General features: G+C 34.7%; 3 protein-coding genes and 1 long non-coding RNA gene across 6 annotated transcripts; 2 read left to right on the top strand and 2 right to left on the bottom strand.

Annotated features, from left to right (window-relative positions):
* The first annotated feature begins 4484 nt into the window (after nt 1-4484).
* On the top strand, nt 4485-18073 carry LOC108199355 (TNF receptor-associated factor homolog 1a). 3 transcript variants are annotated; one of them, XM_017367137.2, is made up of 13 exons: nt 4485-4624; nt 5210-5412; nt 7598-7709; nt 8858-8946; nt 9026-9094; nt 9195-9324; nt 10094-10252; nt 10440-10788; nt 13031-13143; nt 14167-14317; nt 14767-15233; nt 15313-15508; nt 16243-18073. In XM_017367137.2, exons 2-13 carry the CDS (start codon nt 5229-5231, stop codon nt 17854-17856), a joined length of 3633 nt encoding a protein of 1210 aa, XP_017222626.1. In that variant the 5' UTR covers nt 4485-4624; nt 5210-5228; the 3' UTR covers nt 17857-18073. The 3 variants fall into 3 exon arrangements, with proteins under 3 accessions (XP_017222626.1, XP_017222627.1, XP_017222628.1); XM_017367138.2 differs by having other exon boundaries at nt 14170-14317; XM_017367139.2 differs by lacking the exons at nt 4485-4624; nt 5210-5412 and having other exon boundaries at nt 7595-7692.
* Nucleotides 18074-20916: 2843 nt separating this feature from the next.
* Nucleotides 20917-21669, top strand: LOC108199213 (inhibitor of trypsin and hageman factor). The gene is made up of 2 exons (XM_017366941.2): nt 20917-21073; nt 21244-21669. The coding sequence occupies exons 1-2, from the start codon at nt 21049-21051 to the stop codon at nt 21435-21437; spliced, it is 219 nt and encodes a 72-aa protein (XP_017222430.1). The 5' UTR covers nt 20917-21048; the 3' UTR covers nt 21438-21669.
* A 254-nt stretch (nt 21670-21923) lies between these two features.
* LOC108197792 (syntaxin-related protein KNOLLE) lies at nt 21924-24064 on the bottom strand. The gene is made up of 2 exons (XM_017365495.2): nt 23215-24064; nt 21924-22476 (listed from the first exon to the last, which is right to left on the bottom strand). Exons 1-2 carry the CDS (start codon nt 23821-23823, stop codon nt 22147-22149), a joined length of 939 nt encoding a protein of 312 aa, XP_017220984.1. The 5' UTR covers nt 23824-24064; the 3' UTR covers nt 21924-22146.
* A 903-nt stretch (nt 24065-24967) lies between these two features.
* Nucleotides 24968-25997, bottom strand: LOC108198943 (uncharacterized). The gene is made up of 2 exons (XR_001802223.2): nt 25680-25997; nt 24968-25443 (listed from the first exon to the last, which is right to left on the bottom strand). It is a non-coding gene; the product is annotated as an uncharacterized LOC108198943 (long non-coding RNA).
* Nucleotides 25998-26472: the final 475 nt, after the last annotated feature.

Below are 26472 nucleotides of genomic sequence, written 5' to 3' on the forward strand. Positions count from 1 at the left end.
CGACACGCACTTCAATCCTCTTATAAAACATTCAATCCTCTTATAAAACATACTCCCTCCGTCCCTTTTTACATGTCCACTTTGACTTTTGACCAGTCAAATTGACTTTATTTTGACTGAACTTTACATGTATCAGATAATTGAGAAAAATAATAAAAATTATATCAATAGAAAGTACATTTAGTGTATTTAATACGCAACTTTCAGATTTTAAAAATAATGAGTAGATAATTTGTAATATTTAGTCAAAAATTGGTCAATTTGACTCCTCGAAATGCATAATGGACATGTAAAAAGGGACGGAGGGAGTAGTTCTATAACTTATTTTTAAAATTTTCTTTTTCTGAATAAAAATATAACATTCAAACTTTTATACAGAAAAGAAAAATTTTAAAAATAAATTATAGAACTATACTTTACGGTAGCATTAAAGTCCGTGCCGCGTCCTCATCCCCCAATGTATACAACTCAGGGGGACGGAGGGAGTACTATTTACTACTCCCTCGGTTTATTTTTATATGACACTTTTGATTTGTGCACGTTACCTTTAGGTAAGTTGACCGGACAGTAGAACTTATTATTTTTAATTAATTTTTTTTGTGAATTAAAATTTTAATTACATATTTTTATTCAGAAAAAGAAAATTTCAAACATAATACATTTAACTATCCGGTCAAAGCACTTAAAAATGTGTGTCAAAAAGTCAAACTGTCGTATATTAAAAAACAGAGAGAGTAATTACTGTACTCAGTTTATTTTTTCTATACAATGGTCAACCGGTTTAAAATTAGGTGCACAGAAAAAGTTCCCCCAAATCTCCCATATTCTTCAATTAATACTCAAAATAAAGAATTATAAAAAATGATCCTAATATAGATGTCGATAATTTAATATTTTTAATTTTGAGATGAAAACGTGTTTCACCTAACCGATGCAGTGTTTTTAATAATAACCAAAACGCCACACGATATAACGTTATTATATGGTATTTGAGAGTCATTTTCCTAGTTCTTGATATTCAGGGCATTGATGATGAATACATGGGTAGTCAGACTCAACACCAAAATTATTGATTGGTAATTTGATAGTTATAAAAAGATTCGAGGATAAAAATTTTAATTTTAATATTATATAGGCATATAAGGGGTGCTCTGCGTTGATTATTTGTTACTATTATTTATTATTTATTATACTAGCTTATAACCCCTTGCACGGGAGCTTTTTAATTATTTAGAAACTTTTTAAATGGTGTAGAAAAATTTAAGTTATAAATAATAAATTAAAATTTGAAATTATGATTTGTTTGTAAGTTAGAACTGTTGTAAAAATATATAATTTTTATATGTTGTTGGTATAATTTAACATTTTATCTTAAATTTTAGTTGAATCGAATCCAAAATATTGATTTTCCATGATTTAACGGTTATGAGTAACTTAATTTAACACATTTGTCTTTAATAATAAAAATATTTATTTTGGATTATAAAAAATCATAAACACATGAAAGACAGATTTTGTTTTGGATTTAGAAAAGGAATTATAAACATGCAAGTAGATATCAGTTATCTTATGGAACAAAAGTTAATTTTGTTCTAATCTAACGGTGCTTATTTTTTTAATATACGATCCAACAGGTGATAAGCTTTTGGACCATACAACCATGCGACCAAATTATCCCACTTACGCTTGTTATATATAAGTATATAATATGTTTTAGTTATGCAATTTTTATTGGACATTTTAGATAAGTTTTGATTATTCAAACCCATCAAAATATTTATAAATAAATTGGTCCAAGATTCTTTTTAATGAGAATGTTTAAAATTATATGTGAAATATCAATTATACTTTTGTTTTCTTGAAACAGAAGTGTTAATCTATGATAAAAAGCAATATGGCATCTATATCAATGATCGAGTTTTTCAAATACTAAATTGTAATCACATGTTCTCGTAAAGAGACAATTAAATGATATTTTGAAGAAAAAATATATAAAAATACAAGTTTCCGCTTCATGCATTCTCGTTCAATTACTAGTATTCTATGTCCTAATAAAACTATCGATTAGAACTGCGATTCCATACAAAAATTCATTAAAAGATAAAATTCTTTACTAAAATGTAACATATCAACGAGTAATCAATTTGTTTGGAATATATGTTTAACAAAATAGAATATATACATGTGACATGAGTATTAACGAGTGAGCTGCGTATTTCAGAGAAATATGTTTCTTTCAAATAATTAGAATTTAATATTTACATGTGATATATTTTATATTTAATTTATATTTAATTTTTTTAATAAACACACATAATGTCATGTATATTATAATACTAAATTATGAAGGTTTAAAATTAGGGAAATCTACAAAACTACCTACCTTTTCTTTTATTGTTTTCAAAAATACTACCTTCCAGAATTATTTTTAAAAATACTTTTTCATAAAATTTTTTTTTCAAAAATACGGTTTGCAACTTTTGCAACCTCATTTGCAACTCCAGGCGGCGCCAACCGTGTTGCAACCTTATATATATAAATATATATCGATTCCGAAAATGAGGTCGAAAATGACATTTGAAAACTGGAACTTTAAATAAGGATTTGTAATTGCATATATGGTTGCATATGGTTGTATTCAGTTGCATATGGTTGCATTCAGTTGTTTCTATTGCAATCTAATGGCCCCGCCATGGGCACGCCATACATCTGTTGTTACTTACAGTTTTCAGTTGCATTTAGTTGCAACTGAGGTTGCAAATGAAATTGCAAATGAAATTGCAAAAGTTGCAACTGCAGTTGCAACTTCATTTGCAACTTTTGCAATCTCATTTGCAACTATATATATATATATATATATATATATATATATATATAGAGAGAGAGAGAGAGAGAGAGAGAGAGAGTCATGCTCCACTACAAACCCTCTTATTCTACAAACTAAAAACTCAGCTGCAATATCACTAAAACATAAACACGAAATCACTAAATCTTTCAACAACCCCACTTCCACCTCCATCATCTCAATCTCAACCTCCACCTCCGGCAACTCCAGTCCGTCGCCCCCTGCCGCCTTCTCCACGTCTATCGTCCCTCCAGTGCGCCTCCTCCATGTCCGTCGTCCCTCCAGTCCGCCTCCACCTCCACCATCCCATCCACCTTCTCCTCCTGCACCACATCACATGCCTCACCTCCCGCGACTCCGTCGCCTTCATCTCCACCCCCACCTCCACCACCGCCACCGACATCAGAATCGAGTACAAGAACAGATCCCGTGATTTTCACCAAAATTCTGGAAATTTTCACCAATTTTACAACACAAATCACTGAATTCTGAAGAGAATATCACTAATTTCTGAAGCGCGTATCACTAATTTGTATAGCAGGAATCACCGATTTCTGTAAATATATCAACAGGTATTTCAAAGCTTTAACAACGTTATAAACCATGACAGAGTCTAGTCGTTCACGAGATTGGGAGAGTGAGAGATAGTCGAAAAAAGATCAGTGAATCAGAAGGGAAATGACGGAGGTGGTGATGGCGGAGAGCGGATGGAGGTTGTGATGGTGGAGAGACGGCGATGATCGTGGGGAGAGGGAGGGACATAGTTGGTGAGGATGACGGTGAAATCAGGGCGGTGAGGTGGGTGGTTGCGTTTGTCTGGGTGTGAAGCAGACGTGGAAGAAGGGGAATCGGGCAGATCTAGGGGTTGCTTTATGCTGGGTTATTAGTTGAGGTGAGTGCCTTTAGTAATTTAGGGAGTTCCAATAGTGGTTTTTAGTTTTTATTTTAAGATTGGTTTGTAATTGATCATGAGCCTATATATATATATATATATATATATATATATATATATATATATATGTCGAAATAGAGGTCGAAAATGGCAACTGAAAACTAGAAGTTGCAACTTACAGTTTTCAGTTGAATTAGTTGCAACAGTTGAAACTTTCTATTTTTATTTGCAACTTTTGTAACCTCATTTGCAACTTTTGCGGCTGCGCCGCCCAAGGTTGCAAATGAGGTTGCAAAAGTTGCAAACCGTATTTTTGAAAAAATAATTTTATGAAAAGGTATTTTTAAAAACAATGAAAAAGATGGTAGTATTTTTAAAAAAAATAATTTTACAGATGGGTATTTTTAAAAAGATCCCTTAAAATTACTCTTTATTTTAAAAAAGCATAATTAGATACAAGTCAATAATAAAAACAAATAAGGATTTTTTAAATAAATTTGTAAATATCATTAATTATCTTGTTTTCAGTTCTTTTTAGTTAATATTCTTTTATTCAAATTTTGAACTTTGTCTTTTCATACAACAATCGTAGGATAAATTTTTAGTTTGCATTTAATATAAAATTTTACTCACTACATATGTATATATTATGTTATGTTATTAAAATTGAATATCTAAATTATTAAAAATAATAGAAGCACTTAAAGAAAATATTATACTAATTATTATTTGCGCGGATGCATTCCCCGTTGCTCTGACCTTATACCCCAAAATCTCTATTTATTTTAACCTTTCCTCGCTTCACCCTTTAGACCTTTAAATAAACTACACTGTGCGTCCCTGTGTATCTATCTCTGCCATTGACGACCTGCTCTTATTTGCTTAAGGTTCGTTTTTTTCATCGATCCACTTCTTGTGATTTTTACCATATTGCTTATCTTCTTTAGTATATTTTTTGTTGTGGGGTTTTAGAATAAGCTCCAATTAGTCTATTTTGAGAATCTTTAGCGATGATATTTTTTGGGTTTTGATTTTCTTGAATTGGGTTGTGAATAGATTTTTAGGTAATGGGTTGGTAATTTTTGTATTGATTTATTAATATTTTTTTTGTTAGTGATGATTTTGTGGAGTTTTACAAGTCTGTAAAGGGTTTATTGGAATTTGAGGTTTGATTAAACCCTTCCGTTTTAGTTGTATTTTGGGCTGTGAATTTTTTAATCTGGATGACTTATGTGCATACAGATATTTGTATGTAAGTCGAAAATATGGTTGATTGTTGGAAAAAAAGACACTTTTTGGCTGAATGTTTTTGGAAAAGCATATATTTTTGTATTTATGAGTACTGTCTAGTCAGCATGTACCCAATTTTTGAAGTGGTGTTTTGAGTTGATGGTATCTTTTTTTTATGTCATGAATGCTAGATGGATTAAAATTTGAATTTGTTATTAAGTGATTGAGGTTCATGTGTTCAGGAGTTTCTTGAAATTAGACATGGCTGGAACTGCAAGTGAGGATTCGGCAGTTGGAAGATCTTTTGAAGTTAGTTTGGGTGGACAGCAGCATAGTCAAGCTACCAGTGAAGCATTAGCAGAATGGCGGTCTTCTGAGCAAGTAGAAAATGGGTCCCCTTCAACTTCACCGCCTTACTGGGACACGGATGATGATGATGATGGTGGTATGCTATTTTTTTGTAATTATGTTTGTGCTTTTTATGTTGGCGATTCAAGTATGTGCAGGGAGAAAAGAGTAATAAGTCTGTCTGGGTGATTTTTCATTTTTTCTTAGTTTGTTGGTCCCCCATATTTTCCCTGTTGCATGTTTAAATTAAATTACTATGTTTCTAACTGAACTGTGAAACTGGAGCTGGGAAGGTATTTCTGCTTTATGATCACTTCTCAAATTGTTTGTTCATACTTGTTGCATTTAAACCCCCTTCTGTGGTACATACCTAATATGTTTTACTCAATTAATTAAGTTGTGGCATGATCCATCCTCTTTTTCTCTGCTTGAATATGTATATATGGTGACTAGCCAACTATATAGTGATATATTCTGTTCAAGCTTTGCAAAGTTTTTATCATAATATTTCCATAGGGAATTATATCCCTGGGTCATGTTATATTTAGCATACAAATTTGAAGATGCGCTATATAAACAAGTAAATATCGATAGAATATCCGACCAAGTACAGATAGATGTCAGTAACTCCAGATGATCTTCAGCATACAGCTAATGGGTCAATCTGACTGATTCATGCATGTGTTGATGACACTAGCATGTTTTGATTCTCCAACTTAATGGCAATGGGTAGCTTAGCAGCTGAAGGGGTTCATGTTGATGCAAAAACTTCAGACGTAATTAATGAAGATGGAGTAGAATATGTCTGCAATGATGTGAAGTGAGCACATCAGGCATTTGCAGGGAAAACAGAGAACTTTTTATCAGTCTGATGCTTGGTTTGTTATGCTGAAATTTGTAATAATTCACCGGTGAATGGAGATAATTTATTTAATACATGAAAGCACATTAATCCTTGATGTGATTATGATAAGATATGTTTGAATCCCTTCCTCGTCCTTCCTCTCCTTCAGATGTCTTGCAGTTGCAAGGTGAAGAAAATGATACAGTTGCTCTGAACAAACAACCTAGCCTTGTGCGAAGGATATTATTTCCTTACCCTAAATTTCTTTTGGCATATGATTTGGTTAAAGGTCAATACCGTGACACCAATACACAACAATGATATATGTGTGTGTGTGCATGTGTGTGTGTAATTCAGTCAGTAAGTTGGTTTTTATAATACTCCATTCTTGTGTAGCTATTAAAAAAGTATGCCACTGACTACAGTATATATGTACGTGTTTGGTAATTTTAAGACAATATATTATTTAGTTTTGTTATATTAGAAGTTTGGAATCATAATTAATAGCAAGGAATTAAATCGTTGTATATTAAAGTATATATTTCTTCTCAATATTCCGTTCTTGGCCTTTTTTTGCCGCTTCTTTGTATCGTTGGCATACAAGGGACTTCTTTTAACAATATTACTGTGTTGGTCATACAATCTTACCATAGTTGTCCTGTTTGTATCCTATGATAAACTGTTAAATTGATGAATCAAGGTATTTCCTAGCACTGAAAGTAATGTTGTGTATTAGTTACATATTAAGAACCCTAATTACACATTGAGTTAATCATTGATGCACCTGTATACACATTGAACTGAAAAATATTTGACCTTTTCAGAGATCGTTACATGTCACGTACATTCCTCTTTTTTTGACATGTTTGGTCCTTCGGATCTGAACTTATTGCCTTTAGTACTTCAAAAACGAATAACCACCTCTTCTTTTGAAAAGATAAGATGCCAGTGAACTTTATCAGGCCATAAATCCGTATTTTTAGATATTTGTACAAGTGGAAGTAATGAGCTGCTTCCTCATTTGTTGGCATTTTGTATGTGTTGGCTTTTTTGAAGGCCTCATATCTTTGGATATGTGTAGGCATGCCTGATTGGTTAAAAGGTACGTTTCAAATCTGATCTTAAGAAAACAAAAGGCGAGGATGCCAAACTCCTTTAAAGCGTATTATCTTTTAAGTTCTATAGCAAATTTGGAAGGAGCATATACTGGATTGTTGTTAGCAAATTCCTTCCTCATAAGCTGTTGATGATGGGGTTTTCAAATGTGCTTTTAGTTTTGTTGTGAGGCTGTTCTTGTTGTTTTCATACTTTGAATTTTGTTATTCTATTGAGTTTCCTCTTCGGCATTGTACATGAGCTATATATTACTACTTCTAGGCTTTGTAACTAGTTTACATTGATTTTTTTACCATTCATCAATCCCTTCATTGCGTTTCAGGGCCAAAACCTTCTGAGTTATATTATAAGTTCACTTGGAAGATTGAGAAGTTTTCCCAAATTAACAAGAGAGAACTGAAAAGTAATGCCTTTAAGGTTGGCGACTACAACTGGTAGGCCTTATTAGCACATATATTTTGGCAAATTCGACTGCTGCTTTGTACTGTTATGATCTTAAAAAATGTATTTTTATATTAATTGGGTAAATTTTAAGAGTTGATGTTAACGAACTTGTTTGTGCTCCTCATGAATTTTATATGTATGTGCTGTGCATGCTCTGCTTATGGATGAGTGCTTCTCTGACTCATAAAATTACCGTGTACATAATTGTTGTGATTACATGGATTCCGATACTTAACATGCATATTATTTCTTATGAATAGTGTGTTAAGGTGTGCCTCAAGAACTGTACTTGTCGTAAAATGTACAACTAATTTTGGAATGTAGACAATGCAGGCTTGTGTAATTTTATTTTGGGATATTCTCTTAAAGTTTTATATATAGACAGTGTAGGCTTGTGTGATTTACTTTTGAGATGTTCCCGGCAATACGATGGTGGTTTTGACTTTTATCACTGGTACTATCTACTGATAGTATTGGGTTTTGCGAGAGGTACTGTTGAGAACACCCCATTGGAGATAAACATTAGAGAAATCATAGTGAAAAAAGACGATTAATGAGAAGACTAAAAATAAGACAAATGAAGGTCAATATCCTAAATTGTTTGTTGCTTTGAGAGATGAAGAATATTGAAGGAAGTTTCGCCTGATCTTACTTGTATTTAATCAGTAATTGTTGATTAGTTTCTTGGTTTGTCAACACGAAGGGCCTAAGACTTCCAAACTCAAAAGTTTAGGTGTACCATGAGTAAGTCAAAAAAACGACCTGGGAAAAGCCAATCTCACAATGGTGCCACTGAGAATATTCCTTGATTTTTTGATCCTTCTCAAGGAAGCCCGCCATAATATTGCTGCGGTGTGAATGAGGTGCTTAAGTGATGCATCGTTTAGACAAATGTTCCTTACACTTGACCTTTTTCTTTTCTTGTCGCTCTTCCTCTAACCAAAGATTCTCTTTGCAGCAGTGTATAGGAATTTTATGTATCAGTTACACTTTGTCATGTCACTTCTCTTAGTTAATGTGGATTTCCTTATATAACTGGAATCATTCTACATGGGATGTCGTACTATCTTATGTGGTACGCTTTATTAAAATGATGTGATGTTACAGGCCCTTGGCTTAATTGCATATATTATGGCAGGTACATATTGATTTACCCTCAAGGCTGTGATGTATGCAACCATCTCTCGTTATTTCTCTGTGTTGCCAATCATGACAAGCTTCTTCCTGGTATGATAATGCAAGTGGTGTTTTTTCATGCCATAGTAATAAATAGATAATTTTATATATACTGTTACTGTTAAAACAGGATGGAGTCACTTTGCACAGTTTACAATTGCTGTTGTTAATAAAGATCCGAAGAAATCCAAGTATTCTGGTAAGTTGTTACTTTATTATGTACAGTTTTATGTTCAGATTATAACAACTCATTTGCTGATTATGGTTTTCAACTTTATCACTGTATTCAACTTCTGGAGATACATTGCATCGATTTTGGAAGAAGGAGCATGATTGGGGATGGAAAAAGTTTATGGAGCTATCAAAAGTGTTGGATGGATTTATTGATGCAGACACTCTTATAATCAAAGCTCAAGTGCAAGTTATCAGGTTTAACACTGTTTTTAAATGTTCACTGACATGCTCCTTTTTTTTCCAAAGTTGTTAACTCACCTAGTTAATTGGCTGTTCATCGTTATAATATATTTTCAATGGCCACTGTATTCTAGTATCTTCTTTCTGCCATATGATATTGAGATGCTGATGAATCACGTGTATGTCAAACCATTCTCATGCTTGCAGAGTTGCAGTTAGTATCTAAGGGCAAATAGCATGCATGGTAAAGAAAATACTCACCTTGTATGAATAATTTTTTTTGAACATTGAATTACCAATATATGATGATTTTAAATATAAAGCAATTCTTCAGGAATCCCCACTCAGTGTTGGGCAGAATATACTCTCTCTGTACCCCAATCTGTACCGAATATGAACTACTTGGCTTGATAATGGTTTTTACCAATGGGGTCAAACTTGGTCAAATCGGGTCTACTTGGTACAAACTTGGATATTGGAGTTTTTAAACTATATATATCTCCTGGTACACTTTATTTAGTTTTGCCACCGTTAAGAATTTTTTTCGTTCTCGTGTTTGTAGATATTTATGATTCATGGCTCAGATGCTGCTATAATGTTATCATATATATTTAATTTGGTATCCTTGTATTCTCAAGTTCTTCAGTGTATTGTTATTTCGATGTTTTGGTGATCCACTGATATTTTGAATTTTTTTTATCATTGGTTCCTGAAATGTCTTTGGTTGTTCCTTAAGTATCTTTTGTATAAGTTACTGACTACAGCTTACTTCATTCTTATTTAGGGAGAGAGTTGATCGCCCATTTCGATGTCTTGATTATCAGTATAGGAGAGAACTTGTTCGAGTATATTTGACAAATGTAGAACAAATCTGCCGTCGTTTTGTGGAAGAGAGAAGAGGCAAGCTTGTAAGACTTTTAGAGGATAAAGCCAGATGGTCCAGGTAGATGATGCTATATGTATTCAGTTTATTTTGGAGAAGGAGACTTTTTCTCTTTGTTACTATCACTTCAATATTATCTGTCTATATTTTGATGAGCTTCTTAACTTTTGTGTTGTCAATCCTCTGATAGTTGTGGTTCATGATTTGGTTGTCATATGTTCTAATAAAAAAATGTGATCCCATTCAGCTTTTGTGCTTTCTGGCTGGGAATCGATCAGAATGCCAGGCGTTGTATGTCGAGGGAGAAAACTGATTCAATGTTGAAAGTAGTTGTCAAACATTTTTTTATAGAAAAGGAAGTCACATCTACTTTGGTTATGGATTCCCTGTATAGTGGGCTAAAGGCCCTTGAAGGTCAGACCAAGAGCAAGGGAGGAAAGGGAAAATCTTTAGAATTGGAAGAACCACCAGTCCCAATTGTTTGCATGGAGAAAGACACATTTATTTTAGTGGATGATGTCTTATTACTACTTGAGAGGGCTGCCATGGAACCGTTGCCACCAAAGGATGACAAGGGTCCACAAAACCGTACCAAGGTCAGCAGTATGACATATTTTGTGTAATGATTTATGTTTCTATTTTATTTATTTTATTTAGAGTTTGTTAGCTTGAATTACAAAGGGTAGTAAAGTAAGTGTGATAAGTGTCCATATATCTCCGAATTGCAACTGCGCTTAGGGTAAGGAATGAAGCCAACCGATTGGTGATTAACCTCAAGGCCTTGGTAATTTTTGGAAGATCAGCACGTGCAGTATATGTATCTGCATATGTGTACTTTCATAGTGAAAGTCAATTTGTGATGCTGGACAAGAGTTGAAAAGAAGAAAAATTATAAGTAGATAGGTTTGGCTAGATTAACCGCAAAAAACCCAGTAGTCTTAAGATGACTTAACTGCAGAACCTCTGGATCTCTATAGCACAAAAGAGAGGAATTCTTTTGAATTGCAACCAATAACAAGGAAAAAAGAAAAATCTCAATTTCAATATGAAGGTCTTCTTGTTTCCCATGTAGGAGTAAAGCTTAACCCACAAGGGTCCTAATAACAAGGGAACTACTAATAAAGAGAAAAAAAAAAAAAATCCTTTTATTACTCAAATGTCTTCAACTAGAATGTTTGTAATACTCTGTCGTAATATGATTGAAATCCTATTAGAATACAATCAATTTTATTCCTGATTAATAAAATTAAGTAAATTCAAAATAATTCGATAACTCCTTGTTCTGCATCATTATGAAAACAATGAGCAAAATATAAAGTAATATGGAAACTTGTGTGTATTGTTGGTTTTATTAATATTTAATGCATTATGTTGTGACCTCGGTCCAAGCTTAGTATTGCAGGTATTTAATATGTTCTAAGAGTTATATGTATATTACAACTTTATTCTCAATAACTTTAAACTCTTTAGTTCAAGTAGAAAGTCAGCATGTAAGAAAATCATAACGTAAAGTTATCTCTGTCTATGAGAAGATGTTAGTGTAGATTTATCCAGTGTTAACTAAGGCTTTGTGGTCATCTGCACTAAGTTTGCAGGTTGAAATCATTTCTGCATGAAACTTTCCTTGCAACTTCACTCAGAAACAGAAAGGATGAAGATGGTGATTTTATTATTGAGGGGATTAATGGATTATATGCCAAATGATCCTATTTCTTTAAGAAGCAATTTAAGAAGTTCTTAAGATTTTTTGCTTCCAGAGATCTGTTATCTTATGTTTCTCGTTATATCTAGGATTGGATATTGATATTAGAATTATGTATTTGACAGGATTATCTAGTATGCTTTCTTTTACTTCATATTATATACAAAAGAAGGAAAAAGATTATCAGTTATGGGGCTGTTTGGTTAAAAAATTTCTTGCTCTTATAAGAGGCAGATAATTACCCCTATAGTTAAACAGGCCCAAGGACATTTTGATCTTGATGTGGATGTTAGACCTTGTTAAGAGTACAGGTTTAATAGAGCTATATCCAAAAAAATTAATGAGGAGTTAGAGGTCAAAAAGTAGGAAACATGGGTTCTGTGAAAGAGAAATTAGAAATTTGAATGAAAAGATCACAGTAATATGGTTGCGAATTCTAGCTGGCTAATTACAGGTTTTTAATAGCTCTTGAGTGGGGACTGAAGTTCTGAGTTTATAAACTCTGATTCATTTATCTGGAGTTAAAATAAAACAAGTATTTGATTGTGCAATATATTTTAGCTATTTATAGGACTTTCTTTCTTTCCCTTTCCTCTTATCTTAACAGGCTGGTTTCTATGTAGTAAATCTGGTACATAAAACTGAATGTCAGAGTTAGAGTAATCTTGTAATTTTGATTCTACAAATGATGTGGAGAACGAAACGATTGTAGTAATCAAATTTTTGATATGATTATTTGAATATGGGTATATTTTTTACTTGAGCATTTTAATTAACTATATGAAATATATTAATGTTATATATATGGCAATAGTTATCAATCAGGTTCTCTAAAATGATTAGGATTAATTTTTTCTAGATGTAGTTATCATATGTTAATCAGATCAAAATTATATTAGCTGATAAATATTTAATAAGCTTAAGGTTTTTATTTGTGTCTATGCCACTTACTTGAGGTTCAATCCCTTGTTTTCTGTCCATTATTAACCTTTACTGTCAATTAACTGAACAGAATTCATTCTGATTTGTGACTGGATAGGATAATTTCTTGTAGCATATCACCCTCTTTTTCTTTCTATGTAATATACTGGTTTGGACTGTCTGCTATTCCCCAATTCTTACCCTTTACATGTCAGGATGGTGGTCCTGGGGAAGACTTCAGCAAAGATTCTATCGAGCGCGAAGAAAGGCGCCTTACTGAACTTGGTCGCAGAACTATCGAAATCTTTGTGTTAGCACATATTTTCAGGTACCTATTAGTAGTGGGAAGTTTCTCTTTGTTTCTAAAGATCTATATTATATAATTCTATACGATCACTTTATTTTGGTTGTTGAATATTATTTTCTGAGAGTATACATGTCTTTCAATCATTTTCATCTGCCCGCGAAGGTGTAAACGTTGCTTGTTGTGTTGGATGTTAGCTTGTTGGTTATCTGTCAAAGGATTGTATTTGCTGGTCAGTCTCGGTAGCATTCTGTAGATAAAATGTTACTATAAATTATCTTGTTACTATGAGTCGAATTAAAAACTGTAAGTCTAAGGCTTATTATGTTATATCTATCTTGAAAGCTCACATCTCATTTTTGTAATCCGATGTACAAATTTTCCAGTTCTTCAGTATGTCCCAATTTAAAATGTCACGACATAATTTATTAATGCTCCAAACTTCACAAAAGAGAACCTTGAACTTCTCACAGAATATAGTTGTATGTCAAACATTTATAATACCGAACTAACAATATGAATAGTCAGATACAGGGGCTGAACACACTAAAACAAACAAATAATATACTGATTAAATAAAACAATTACAAGCACACATTTACTCAAATCTAATCTTCTACATGTGTGCACTATGAACTGTCTAATGCCTCTTAGTCATCAGCGACAGTAATAGAAGGAAGTGCTCCAGTTTCGTGCTCCGCTTTCTTAGGTGTTAAATACAGATTGCTTTGTCTTGCACACCGAAAAATCATAATCAACCTTCTTCAGGGTTTAGCGGAGTTCTTTAGGAAGAAAAATTGGTTTTTAGAATTTCAGCAGATAAAGGTAAAGGGTTATCAGGTAGAAGGTAATAAACTATCTCAACTGATTTAATCCTTCTTTCTATGTAAATGTATATGCATTTGAAACTTAGGCCTAGTCTGGAGTTCTTTGATGATGGTTTGCTCTAACTTTTGATATGGGACACTTAGTCGTATTATTAGTGCTTGATAAACATTTATATGCTTTTCTTACTTGATCTTCAAGCCTTTTTTCTCTATTTTACAGCAGTAAAATTGAAGTCGCATACCAAGAGGCTGTTGCTTTGAAGAGGCAAGAGGAGCTCATACGTGAAGAAGAGGCAGCCTGGATTGCTGAAAATGAGCAGAAAACAAAGCGTGGTGCAGCTGATAAAGAAAAAAAATCTAAGAAGAAACAGGTTTGACAATATTTTTACATTTAAAGAGTTTCAGCAGGACCACCTTCGGCTCATAAGATGAAATATATATGGTCCATACATGATTATGTTTTGCTTCGTGTGCATGTAAAATTCAAACCCCATTCTGCTGATAGATATTTACTTAAATTAAATATTGCCTGCTTGTAAAGTTGTATTCCTCATATATTTTCTCAGTGTGGGTAAAAAGTGAACAACATAAATGGGAAATAAGTACAACTCATTATATAAGTGCGCACTTTTAGTTTTTCACAAACTTGAGAACTCTCTTTCCTTATAATCACTCACTCTTCGTAACCAGTTAATGCTTGGTAGCTCGTAGTTTGTCTTGATATTTGGAGTATTGGTGGGTGGATTGTAAATCTGACAGTCTTTTTTAAAATGCATAAAATGTTTAGACGCAAAATATTTATTCTTTTCCTACACTTCAGGGAAAACATAAGAGAAATAATAATCGGAAAGGGAAGGACAAAGGGAAAGATGAAAAGCATGGTATTGTCGTTGAAGATGAGGCTGAACTAGAAATCAAAGACGTCAGCAGAAATCAACTTTCATCTGAGGAACTAGTTGGGGATCCTGATCGAGTTGAAGATGTTTCTGATATCTCAGATTCTATAGATTGCGTTCCTGAACTACTTCATCCTGATTCTGAAGATAGAGATTCTAGCGCTGTTAATTGGGATACCGACACCTCAGAAGCTAATCCACCCACAGAAGCCAGTAGCAGTCGCGTGACTGATATCTTAGCTGTACAAAATGGAGAAAAAAAGAGTTCAACGATAATGGATGATAGTTCATCAACATGCTCGACTGACTCGCTGCACTCAGTTACTACTGTAAATGGGAAGTACAAAGTGAACTCTTTCCAGAAACAGAAAATCCAAAAATCACCTAGCAGGTAACCTATACTTTTTCTTCTTCTTTTAATGTTGTAAAACATGGCACTTCTTAAAATCAAATGCTTCAAAATTTTTTAGAGGTGAATACCAGCAAGGTAGAGTGACTTACGAAGCAACAAGACTGGCCGTTGATAGCAATTCGTCCGATGCTATATCTGATGGGAGGCAGTTACATGATGTATCTGAGAGCTGCAAAGCTGTTGATTCTGAGGGTGCCTTCTTGCACTCGCCACAGCACCATGTGCAATGGACTGAAATGCGTGCCACAAAGAAGGTATTTGATTGCTTTCTTGCGTTTTATATTTTAAGCCATTCATGCCTTGCAATTTGCATATAGCTTACAACATTGATTATTGTTGCTTCTCTTTTTGTTAATGGTCAGGGACATTAAGTTTGCTTTAGGATTGTTTGTGTGTGTGGTCTATTTTTACCCCCTTTGTCCTTGTGTGTTTCAAATGATCAGTACAAAATTTTAAAAATTATTTGCAGAGACGAGTAATCAGAGGAAACATACAAAAAACTGTATCCCTTCGCTTATTTGTTGACTGTATGTGTGCAGGGTCTGTTCTGGATCAACCAAAAACTCAAAGTAAAAACTTTGAATCGCTAAGATTCAACAATATAATTTAGGTTGTGACAAAAAAATAAATAAATATAATTTAGGTTGTCAATTCTTCTTAATCACTGCCATATTTTCAGTCGAGGGTTCACTGATCCCAACCTACGGTCTAGTTGCTTGTTCTCATCAATGTCACTCCATTTAAGTCATATCTCCCTCAAGTTTCCACCATTTCCAACTTGGGGGTATGGCACATCTTAAAAATATGAAGATTTAGCATGTAGATTACTGTTGGATATTAGGCTGAATATACATGTTGTATTATGTGCATGGATGTAGATGCATTAGACTGCTAGCTTCTTGTTTCGTTCATAGAAATACAATTCATTTGATCTTAAATTATATGGATCCTATGACATTGTTTTTTCATACCTTTGTAATAACTCCAGGAGAAAGATAAATCTCTGCAAAGGAAATTGATGGAGACGGAGGATGTTGATGCAAAAAAGCCTGCTCAAGTGAGGACAACCGGATCTTTATCCACTCCCAGAAGCCCTGCTAAGAACCTTCCGACCCCTGTTCGGTTGAGATCTGAGTCACAAGCTACTGTTTCATTGAATCTTCCATCCCCTGTTCGTTTGAGATCCGAGTTGCTAGTGACTTCAGCCAATGACACAGTCACGGTTAGAAAGGCGTCCTCAGAAAGCCCCATACTAGCTGATCAAACAGCACCGATAAATTCAACCGAAACTGTAACGGAAGCTTATTCTCATAAAAATGCAAGTCCAAGACCATTAAAAAAGTCCACGGCTTTGCATGTTCCCATCTCAACTGCAAATTCGATAGCTCAGCAGGTTCCTGTTCCTACTGAAAAAGCTAAGGTACAACTGGAAGTTACAGCTGAAAGGCCCATATCTAAGGTCTCAGTTACAACTGAGAAGCCCACAGTTCAACAAGTCATGTCCAGGCCTCTAAGTGCACCCTTAGTTCCAGAATCCCGACCACCTGCTGCTGTTGTTTCTGTGGTTCAATCAGCACCTGCATTGTCACGTTCAACCAGTGCAGCTGGTCGGTTGGGACCTGAACCATCGCCTGCCACTCCTAGTTATATTGCCCAGTCATATCGAAATGCAATGATAGGAAACCACGTCACTATGTGTTCAGCCAGTTACAGTCAGCCTCAGTCTCCAAACGCAGCTGTTAACTCAACTCACTTGCACTCTCACTCACAGCCGCCCTCCCTGCTCGCTCCATTATATTTTCCACAGACTTCTGAGAGGATTGAACCAAACTCAATCAGACCGGGCCTTTCATTTGGTATGGTTGGTCATGGTTCTCGTGCAGATAATAGCAGCAGAAGCATTAACTTTGATCCTTCTATGCTGAGTAACCTGCGGAACGGATCTCAGTGGACTAACAATCTGCGTAGTGATAGCAGCAGAAACATCAACTATGATCTTTCTTTGCATAATGACATGCAAAACTTTGATATTCACAATTCTATGCGGAGCAATCCTCGAGATCACTTCCCCATAGAATATCCTGCTGGACCATCAGGGCGTCAATATCAAAATGTGCAGGCTGAAGATTTTCCACATCTCGACATTATTAATGACCTGCTTGATGATGAATATGGAATCGGGCTGGCAGCCGATGCAAGTTCAGGAGTTCAGAATTTTGTCAACGGACCTCACCATCTGAATCGGCAGTTCACTTTCCCAGGTGAAATTGGCATGTTGGGTGACCCTGGTCCCTCAAACAGCTCTTGCAGGTTTGAGCGAAGTCACAGTTATCACGATAATCAATTTCGTCATAACTACAACTCTGCAGGAGGTCAGTTCAATTCTAATCTGAATCCTCAGGCTAATCTTCAGCCTTACCCAAATCTTCCAATTGATGGGTTAATACCACCGAATCAGTGGCAGATGGCCGCTACTGATTTATCTTACTCAAGTATGAGAAGACCACAGGACGATGGTTTGTCGTATCACATTCCAAACTATTCAAACTTGGCATGTGGAGTTAATGGTAACATCCTGTTCCGCCCTTCAAATGGACGCTGAAAAAGTAAATTCAGGTCGGAATTGGCTTGTCCATAATATAACAGGCTTCTGTCCCCTGGTAACGAATAATGTTTCGATGCACAAGTATTGGTCCCATTAGATTTGATTGAAGTTGTAAACCTTTGTTGGCAAGAAAAGTATTTTGTAAAGAATGATAACCTTTCTCTATATTCCCCACAGTTAGATTTTTTAATTTATAAAATTTGGGTTTTGTTAATTACATGGACTATGGATGTTGGTTAGAGGCTTAGAGCTTTAGCAGCTTCCTTAATTGATACCTGATACTTTACAGTGGAGATAGATTAGATGACCATACTAAACATGTTGGCACACCAGGTTTTATTTAATCTGTCATTTTCAGAATGAATTGCAACCATGTACGAGGTTAGTATTAAATTATACACCAAATTCCACAGATTAAATAAACAAGCTCTAAAAAGTCAAAGTCAGTGACTTGGCCAACTGAAACACTTCCAAAGAAATTGTTAAGCGAGAAAGTTCCCATCAGGAGCCCAGCATGTTTATCCAAATTACTCAGAGCAATCCAAGCATTAAGATGATCATAATAATAATATAGTAACAGGTTATGTTCAGAGAAAACCATTAGGGAGTGAACCTTAGAACCATTACCTTATTTCCAGTATTAGTTAGGATCCTGGAGCAGAACTTCAAATGAAAATAAGTATTAGTTAGGGTTCTGCAACAGAACTTCAAATGAAAAAAATATCTTGTTTATGTATTATATTTTAAAATTACATTTGAACACACAACGATGCAAAAAAACATTTATTTAGATTTATATCCTAAAAATTTATGAAAAATATAGGGTTTCGTAGCAGACCTTAGTGGTTCTATGGTTCTATTTTAAGTATTGGTTCTTTATTAAGCGCGACTCTAATATAACATATAAATAAAGTTATTATCATGGTCAATTACTGCAAATTAGTTGTATGCTATATGGATTTGAAAAATACCAGAGGATAAGTGAGGAGTTATGAAACCTTAGTTTTCAAGTTGAAACCTTCTTATTTATATATCTGTATATGATTAGCCAAGAGCCTAACATACGGTCAAAAATCCACACCCCTTGGACAAGTAGATATAATAAAGAATGGTCAAGTTGTGCAAGATTTGTCTATAAATACTCACATATATTCTCCAGGATCACAACATCTCAATTTCATCATAATACATTAGAGTATCTACAGTACTCTACAGACAACAAGAAAAATGAGAAAAATCCTGAGCTCTATCTTGGGAATTCTCCTGCTTCTCCAGGCATGCAAAGGTGGTAGAATTCTAAATGAAAAACCAGGCATAGAGCTGCAGTCTCTTGAAAGAGGACTAGTACCTCCTTCTGGTCCCTCTGGCTGCACTCACATTCCTGAAAGTAGCGGAACCAAGTGTCCGATGATCGGAGAAATGCACGTTGTTGGTCGTGCCATGGATCGATTCGCAGCCTACCCCAACGTTGTCAATCCGTTTTCTGTTGCTACTTGAAGCCAGAACAGAAGCAAGGCTTCAATATGTTGTGATGTATAGGTGCATCACATATTCACATGAATATACACTGCAGGCGTAGCTGTGCTGTGCAGGACTTTGTTTTACAGATTTCTTCATGTAGTTATTTTATTTATTGTTCAAATAACATATTCCATTTATTTCTTGGCGGGATACATAATTCGATAACCATGAAAAGATTGGAATATTTATATTTGTTATAGGATAAATATAACAATATTTATGTATTTATTATCATGCTCAGTGTCTGGATCATTAGTTTACGCGCACCTTAGATAATTCCAACTTGGAAGGTGACTTTGAAATCATCCCACACGGCCACACCATATATATACACAAAGAGGTCTGACAAGGCTGTCGCATACCTATCCAATAATAATTTTAACAATTCTTCCTAACAGTGTAGCAGGGCAAGTCAGAATCGATCCCACAAAAATAAATATATCAAACACCAGTTATTTCTGATCAAATTCTACTAAGCAAAGAATACATAATATTTTAGAGATGATTATACTAATTATACGAAAGCAAATAAGAATTTTATCAATTAATTTAAAACATCCAGAATTAAGTAACCCCATTAGCATGAATCAATGCAATTATGACTCGCTACCCCAACTAATCAGATATAATACTCAAGAGGAAAGATGTGCCCTATAAAATACCAATAACCTCTTCCGAGTATTAATGGCTTGGTTATCCGAGTATTAATGGCTTCTCTAAATATACAATCAAGCCTGTTTCCATGATATCATGCAATTTAGAGACATTAAACACAACATCCTGACTTCCTAACAATCCATTCTACCATAATGTAGCATGTATTGTTTGATCAACCGAGCACTGTGTATTTACGACGGAAAGGATTTCTTTGTAAGTTTTTACGAAGAAAAACCCATCCATCATAAATTCATTTATTTAATTTTTTTCTAATTAAAAAATAATCAAAAAGTTCTTGTCCTCGAACGACGCTTTTTTGGTAATAAAACATAAGACGGACTGCATGTTGTAAATTTTAACTATGATCATAATGAAATTATGGCCCTATCAGGTCGACTTATGAGTCCCGTCCGAAACTTGGCCAGACTTAAAAAAATTGCCATGGATTTTTGAACTTACTATTTGAGTAAAAATGACGGAAATTTTCCGTCGTAAATTGATAATTCATGACGGATTTAAGACTTAATTTCCGCGATAAATAACCCAGCTTGCTGCAGTGAAGGTTACAATCAAAGACAAGGACTAAATAATGAAAACAGAAGCTTGCTGAAATAAAGAAATAGGAGCCAGCCAGGAAGCTCAGAGCTAATGGACAATTGAACAACTGATCAATGTTCAGACTGGTTATCGGCCCATATATAGATGCTCTGAATAAAAGAAAGAGAGGCCTGCATGTTTCATTGACTACGTATTCATATCCAAACGAGTACAGACTAATAAATTTGTACAAAACGTGTTTAAACTGCTCGTTCAGCTTGCTCTAATCGATTTATTCTGGCCGGCCAGCTTGCTAGACTGCAGTTTAAGCTTCTGATGCTCACACACAAAACCATAAGGTCCCTGTGCTTATAAATACTCCTTCGAATCAACTCGATTTCCTCATCCAATCAGATATCAAGTTTATTGAGTATAAGTGTTTATCAGCAGCATCTCAGTTTCATTTTTCTGAAAATGTCGAGCCGTAGTTGCAGCGGAGGTAAAAAACAATTAACATAGAATGCAATTCTAGTTTTCTTGACAGTTATATACTCCTTCCGTCCCTCTCATTTCTTAACTTCATATTTAATTACCTACGACGTCTATGCACCTGCATTACGTATTTCTGCATATGTATGTGTAATGCTTATAAATAATTCTATATGACAGGTAAGAGTTCATGGAGCGAATTAAATGGCATTAACGGGGACCTAGCAGCACAGATCATCGAAAGAGAAAACACAAGCGTGAATGCTGTTGTAGTTTCAGAAAATACGCTTGGTACAACGGATTTCAACTGCTTTAGGGTCAGGGTAAAAGTTGATAGCAATGGCATTGTCACTTCCACCCCAAGAATCGGTTAATCAGCAGCAGCAGCAGCCTATTATGCGATTTAACCAGACGGAAATTGATTGATGTGATTTTTCTTCTCAACTATTACACATTGTTGTATTTATGGAGTGTTGCTCAAAATTTGTTATTTGTGTCTTTATCATCTAATGCATTGGTTGTGTGTCTGTTTGGTGATGTATCATATACTGTATTTATTATCTTTAAATTCCTGTACCCGGTGTGAAATGAGACTGATTTTAAGAACCTCTGATTTGTTTTTGAATTTTTCTTTTGATGACCTCAAATCCCTGTGATAAGCAAGCATTGAGCTGAAGGGAACTGGTCGGAGAATTGAATAGACCTTGTCCGACTGTAAAGTTCAGGTACAGAAGATTAGAAACCGCAGAATAGTTTATGTTCAGACCTACTAACTTGCGATAAACAAATGGATCAGGGGAAATCACATCAGAGTCATAGCAGAATGCATTGTGCATATGTTAATCTTACTTTACAAATCATTCGACCAATTAAAATATTTCTATAGATTGTAATATAAAGGATACAACTCGAATTTGACACCATCCCTAAAGGACAAGTCCTAAAACAGGACTAGCCATTTTCTTAATCAGTTTCATGATGCCTTAAACCACCATAACATCTCACGAGACTGGAGTTGATAACATTCTAGATTCCGCGAATCACAACCAAAACCCGAAATTTAATACTCTTCTAGTCTTCTTCCTAGGACTTGCTAAAGCTGGTTGCAATTGGGATAACAATCACAAGAATGAGAATCAACAATAGTATGATGCCAATGCACATACACCTCCTGCTGCTCTTCTGGTATCCCTTTGCAGTCTTAAGATTCTTGGATCCATCACTGACATACTGTGCTGCATTCATCACATGGTGCTCAATGTCATCCATTTGCTCCCCTTGAGCCTCCACCATCACGGCCATATCCAAGAACACCTGGTGTAGCTCCAGCAAGCTCTTCTCTATCTCTTTCGCTGCGTCGTGCCTGTCCTGTATCTCAACCACTGTCTCAAGCACTTTTCCCCTCCCATGTTCCTACATTAACACCACAACATCACATTATTATTTTACACAAAACAATACGAAACCTTAAAATTCATTACTGATATCCATTTAGCAAAAAACCATCAAATTAATTACCATATACCAAAAGCAAGATACCCCAGGAGCAAAAGACTAACAAACACACTCACACGATATACCCTCATATTACAGGATTTCATCTATAAGAAGTTCAAGATACCTTAAAAAACCATTAAATTAATTACCATATACCAAAAGCAAGCTACTGTACCCCAGAAGCAAAAAACTAACAAACACACTTATTATGTACCCTCAAATTACAGAATTTCATCTATAAGAAGTTCAAGATACCTTAAAAAAAGCTTCTTTTTTTTCCACACTCACGCTCACACTCACACATACACATGACCTATGACCAGATCATCAAATCAGCGTAAAACCCGCAAATTGCAGATATTCATCGAATATAAAATTATTACCATAAGCAAAACTGGACAGTACCTAACAAAATACTTTTAAGTATTTTTTTTCCTTTATAATTACTCACAATTCACAAACAATTAACAAATTGCAAACGGATAGACCAGAACCCCTATCCAAGTTAAACATAGACCACTTTCTACTACTAATAGACACACACACACAAATATTTGTCAAATTTGCAGAATTAAATACCAAATTTCCTGATTCCAACATCGAACAAATAATACCAAATGAATTACATAAAATTTGAATTGAGTTAGGTTATACCTGAATAGCTTTAGCCAAGAATTTTTCACCACCATTTTCATTAGAAATAATTGTCTCAATCACATCCTCATTCGGGTATTCACCAGTCACCGTATAGTACTGTCTTCCAACACTATCTTTATACTCAGTCATCATCCTCTGCCTCAACCCCTGAAAATCCATCATCAGCTCCTTCAGCTTCTTCCTCAGCCCATTCGTAACCGCAGACCTAGTACGGTCCACTGGAGTGCCCTCTTTACACCCCGAAAGCCTCCTATTCACAGCATTAGACCGGTCCATATCTTCCAACTGACCCCTAATTGATTTGGCCTTTTTGAGCACCAGCACAATGTTTGAATTGATCTTGTTCCGTATCGATTTCAAAGCTTCGGGCTTGTGAAGTGACTTGCTTTCTTCACTTGATTGCTGAAGCTGATTCAAGATTTCCCTGATTGTATTCATCTCTTCTTTGACAGTCTCTGCTTCGGATAAAAATGATGTGAGGTTTTGGTCCATCTTGTTAGTCTTGGACATTTCGATATCATCATCGAGGCCAGCTTCGAGATCTTTAAAAGCTTCTTTTTTTAGATTCTTATAGCTCTCCCATGATTTTGTCATTAGATCATTCATCTTGTGTGTGTGTGAGTGAGAGAGAGAGAAGGGGGAGAGAGAGAGAGAGAGGGAGAGAGAGATAGATAGATAGATAGATAGAGAGAGAGAGAGAGAGAGAGAGAGAGAGAGAGAGATGGTGCTATCAGATTTGGAGTGAAGAAGATGGAGTGAGCAAGGATTAGATTTGGGAAGATGTTTAATTGAAGTACCTAAGGTCTGAGTTCTCTGGCAAGAAGTAACCGTTGAGGTTTTCTAACGGCTAGTTTTTGGGGGAAAAAATACCACAAGGGATGAGAATCAATAAATATGTACGTAAATATTTAAATAAGTTCCTTTTATGCCATTTGTTCCTCGCCCTATATGCAAAGTGTAACTTTGTCAATTGCAATATAATTTTTTAGAGAAACGTTATTATTTGAAGTTTTTTGCTTACTTTTTTTCCAAATGACAGTGATAAATATATGTATGAATTAAATTGGATAAATTTTTCAAATGACGTGATAAATAAGTGTGTGTTTGTGAATAGGGCTTATCGGCTTAAAAGTTTAGAAGCCCACTTCCTCTTTTTTATCATCTGTTTGACAAATGATTTGAAGCACTTAATAAAGACAAAAAAAAGTCCAGAAAAGAAGCTACAAAACCTGGTTTTCTTGGGACTCAGCTTCTTTCAGCTGAGTACACTCGTATCAAAACGTACCGGAGATTATGTTAGACGTAATGATGTATTATTACAGCATAAGTTACTCTACATTATCACAAATATATTGTCATTTTATGTTGCTCATAACTAGAGAAATAGAATTGTACTATTAATTCTCTTGTTATTTGAGTTTTAGTTAATGGTTTGTGGAGTTGCTCCAGATTAGCACCAATATATTATCATTTTATGTTGCTCATAGCCAGCAAAGTAGAATTGTGTGATCAATTCTTTTGTTATCCTTATTTGAATAGTACATAACTGCACATATTCAATGGCTGCAGAATATCTTCAATGGCAATGATTTTTGTTCCATGCTACAAAGGTATGAACTTAATTTTTTACTCCCCTAATCTATATGCCAGTGGCATCCTACTCTTGTTTATTTTTCTAATTAATCATGATAAGTAATTTTGATCTGCAAAAAAACTATCGGCTCACAGTCACACTGATAAGTCCAATATCTGTAGCTACAAACCAAAGCCATCACTATATAATATAATTTTTATGACTTTACAAATGAATCATTCTGTTAATTACAAGGAAGTATTGATTTTGCAGGATATAGCCATAAAATAAGCAACTGCATGCAGCTCTACAGAGTTTAAAAACTAAAATCACATAGAAGAAGCATGATCATCAGACAAATAATAATATTGTCTGTCAAGAGACCATAAGATTGTGTTATTCTTCGCAACACTCATCGCTGCAGAGAAAACAGAAGATTTGCCTAAAACACGTCCCACAACATCTGCAGCATCCACAGCATTCACAACATTCACAGCATCCACAACATCTGCAAGTACATCCACAACATCCACAACAAAACCAACATTTACAGCCTTTTGATTTAGTTTCTACTGGACCAGCCGGTTGCGGAGCTGCACCTCTCATCGGGTAACCAGCCGGTTGCGGAGCTGCATACGAGTCTGGAAACGCACCTGCAATACACGGATTAGTTCATATTAGTTCCATATATAAATTGATTGAATAAGTACTCAAATCACGGATTTTGTTAATAAACTGTTTGGAAAAGAAGCAGAAACTCTTATAGAGAAGTTAGCATTCTTAACTTCTTAGAAGTGTTTCTACTTCTTTACACAAACAGGTCATAAAAAGCAGAAGCCAGAAGCAGAAGTTGCTTCTGTGAAACAAACCGGCCCTTACTAACACAAACCTTGTTGCTGCTCTATATTTTTGTTTACCATGACTACTGTAGTGTTTTAGTGTAATGAATTTAGAGCTGTAGTTGGAGCTGAATATATGCAGTGTTCATGAATCTTCTTGTATTGTTTACAAAGTCGAGTTCATAAGTCTCCGATGTAACAAAGTCGTCATGACAGGTCTGCTACGTTGCGTGTCGAGTCAATGTATAGTATCGTGTGGAAACCAAAACTGCACCAAGTGGTGGATTTTTTGTGTGGCTGAAATTCTAAATATGTGGAACGTGATAGCCGTTTCATATATTTGAAAGTGATTATTTTCGTAATTATATCCGACCCATATCAAAAGAATATAACAATCGTAATTTTTATAAATATGAATACTATGCTCAATATCAATGTCGAAATCATGTCCATGCCCCGGCCACACTAGGCAATTAATGGTAGAAATTTATGGATTTTGACGGATTAGAATTAATTTAATGTATTTTGGTTAATTTTAATTCTACACAAAATGTCACATAAGTTTGTAGATTTGAATATAATTTTGTTGATTTGAAGGGGAATGGTGATGATTATGATATGATATAGTTTTCGACGATTATTTCAGAAACTCATATTATAGCAAATTTAACAAAATACATATTCATTTTTATTTTCAAGACATTGACTATATTTTTCATTTTTAATATGTCAACTCACTTTTTACTTAATTTTGTTTTTTTTTTTTTCTTTCTAACTTGTGCTTGTACTTTGGCAAACTCAGTAGTCAATATAAGAAAATGCTTTAGGATCTTGTTCCCTGAC

This window comes from Daucus carota, chromosome 8 (genome assembly GCF_001625215.2).
Source record: "Daucus carota subsp. sativus chromosome 8, DH1 v3.0, whole genome shotgun sequence".
NCBI lineage: Eukaryota > Viridiplantae > Streptophyta > Magnoliopsida > Apiales > Apiaceae > Daucus > Daucus carota.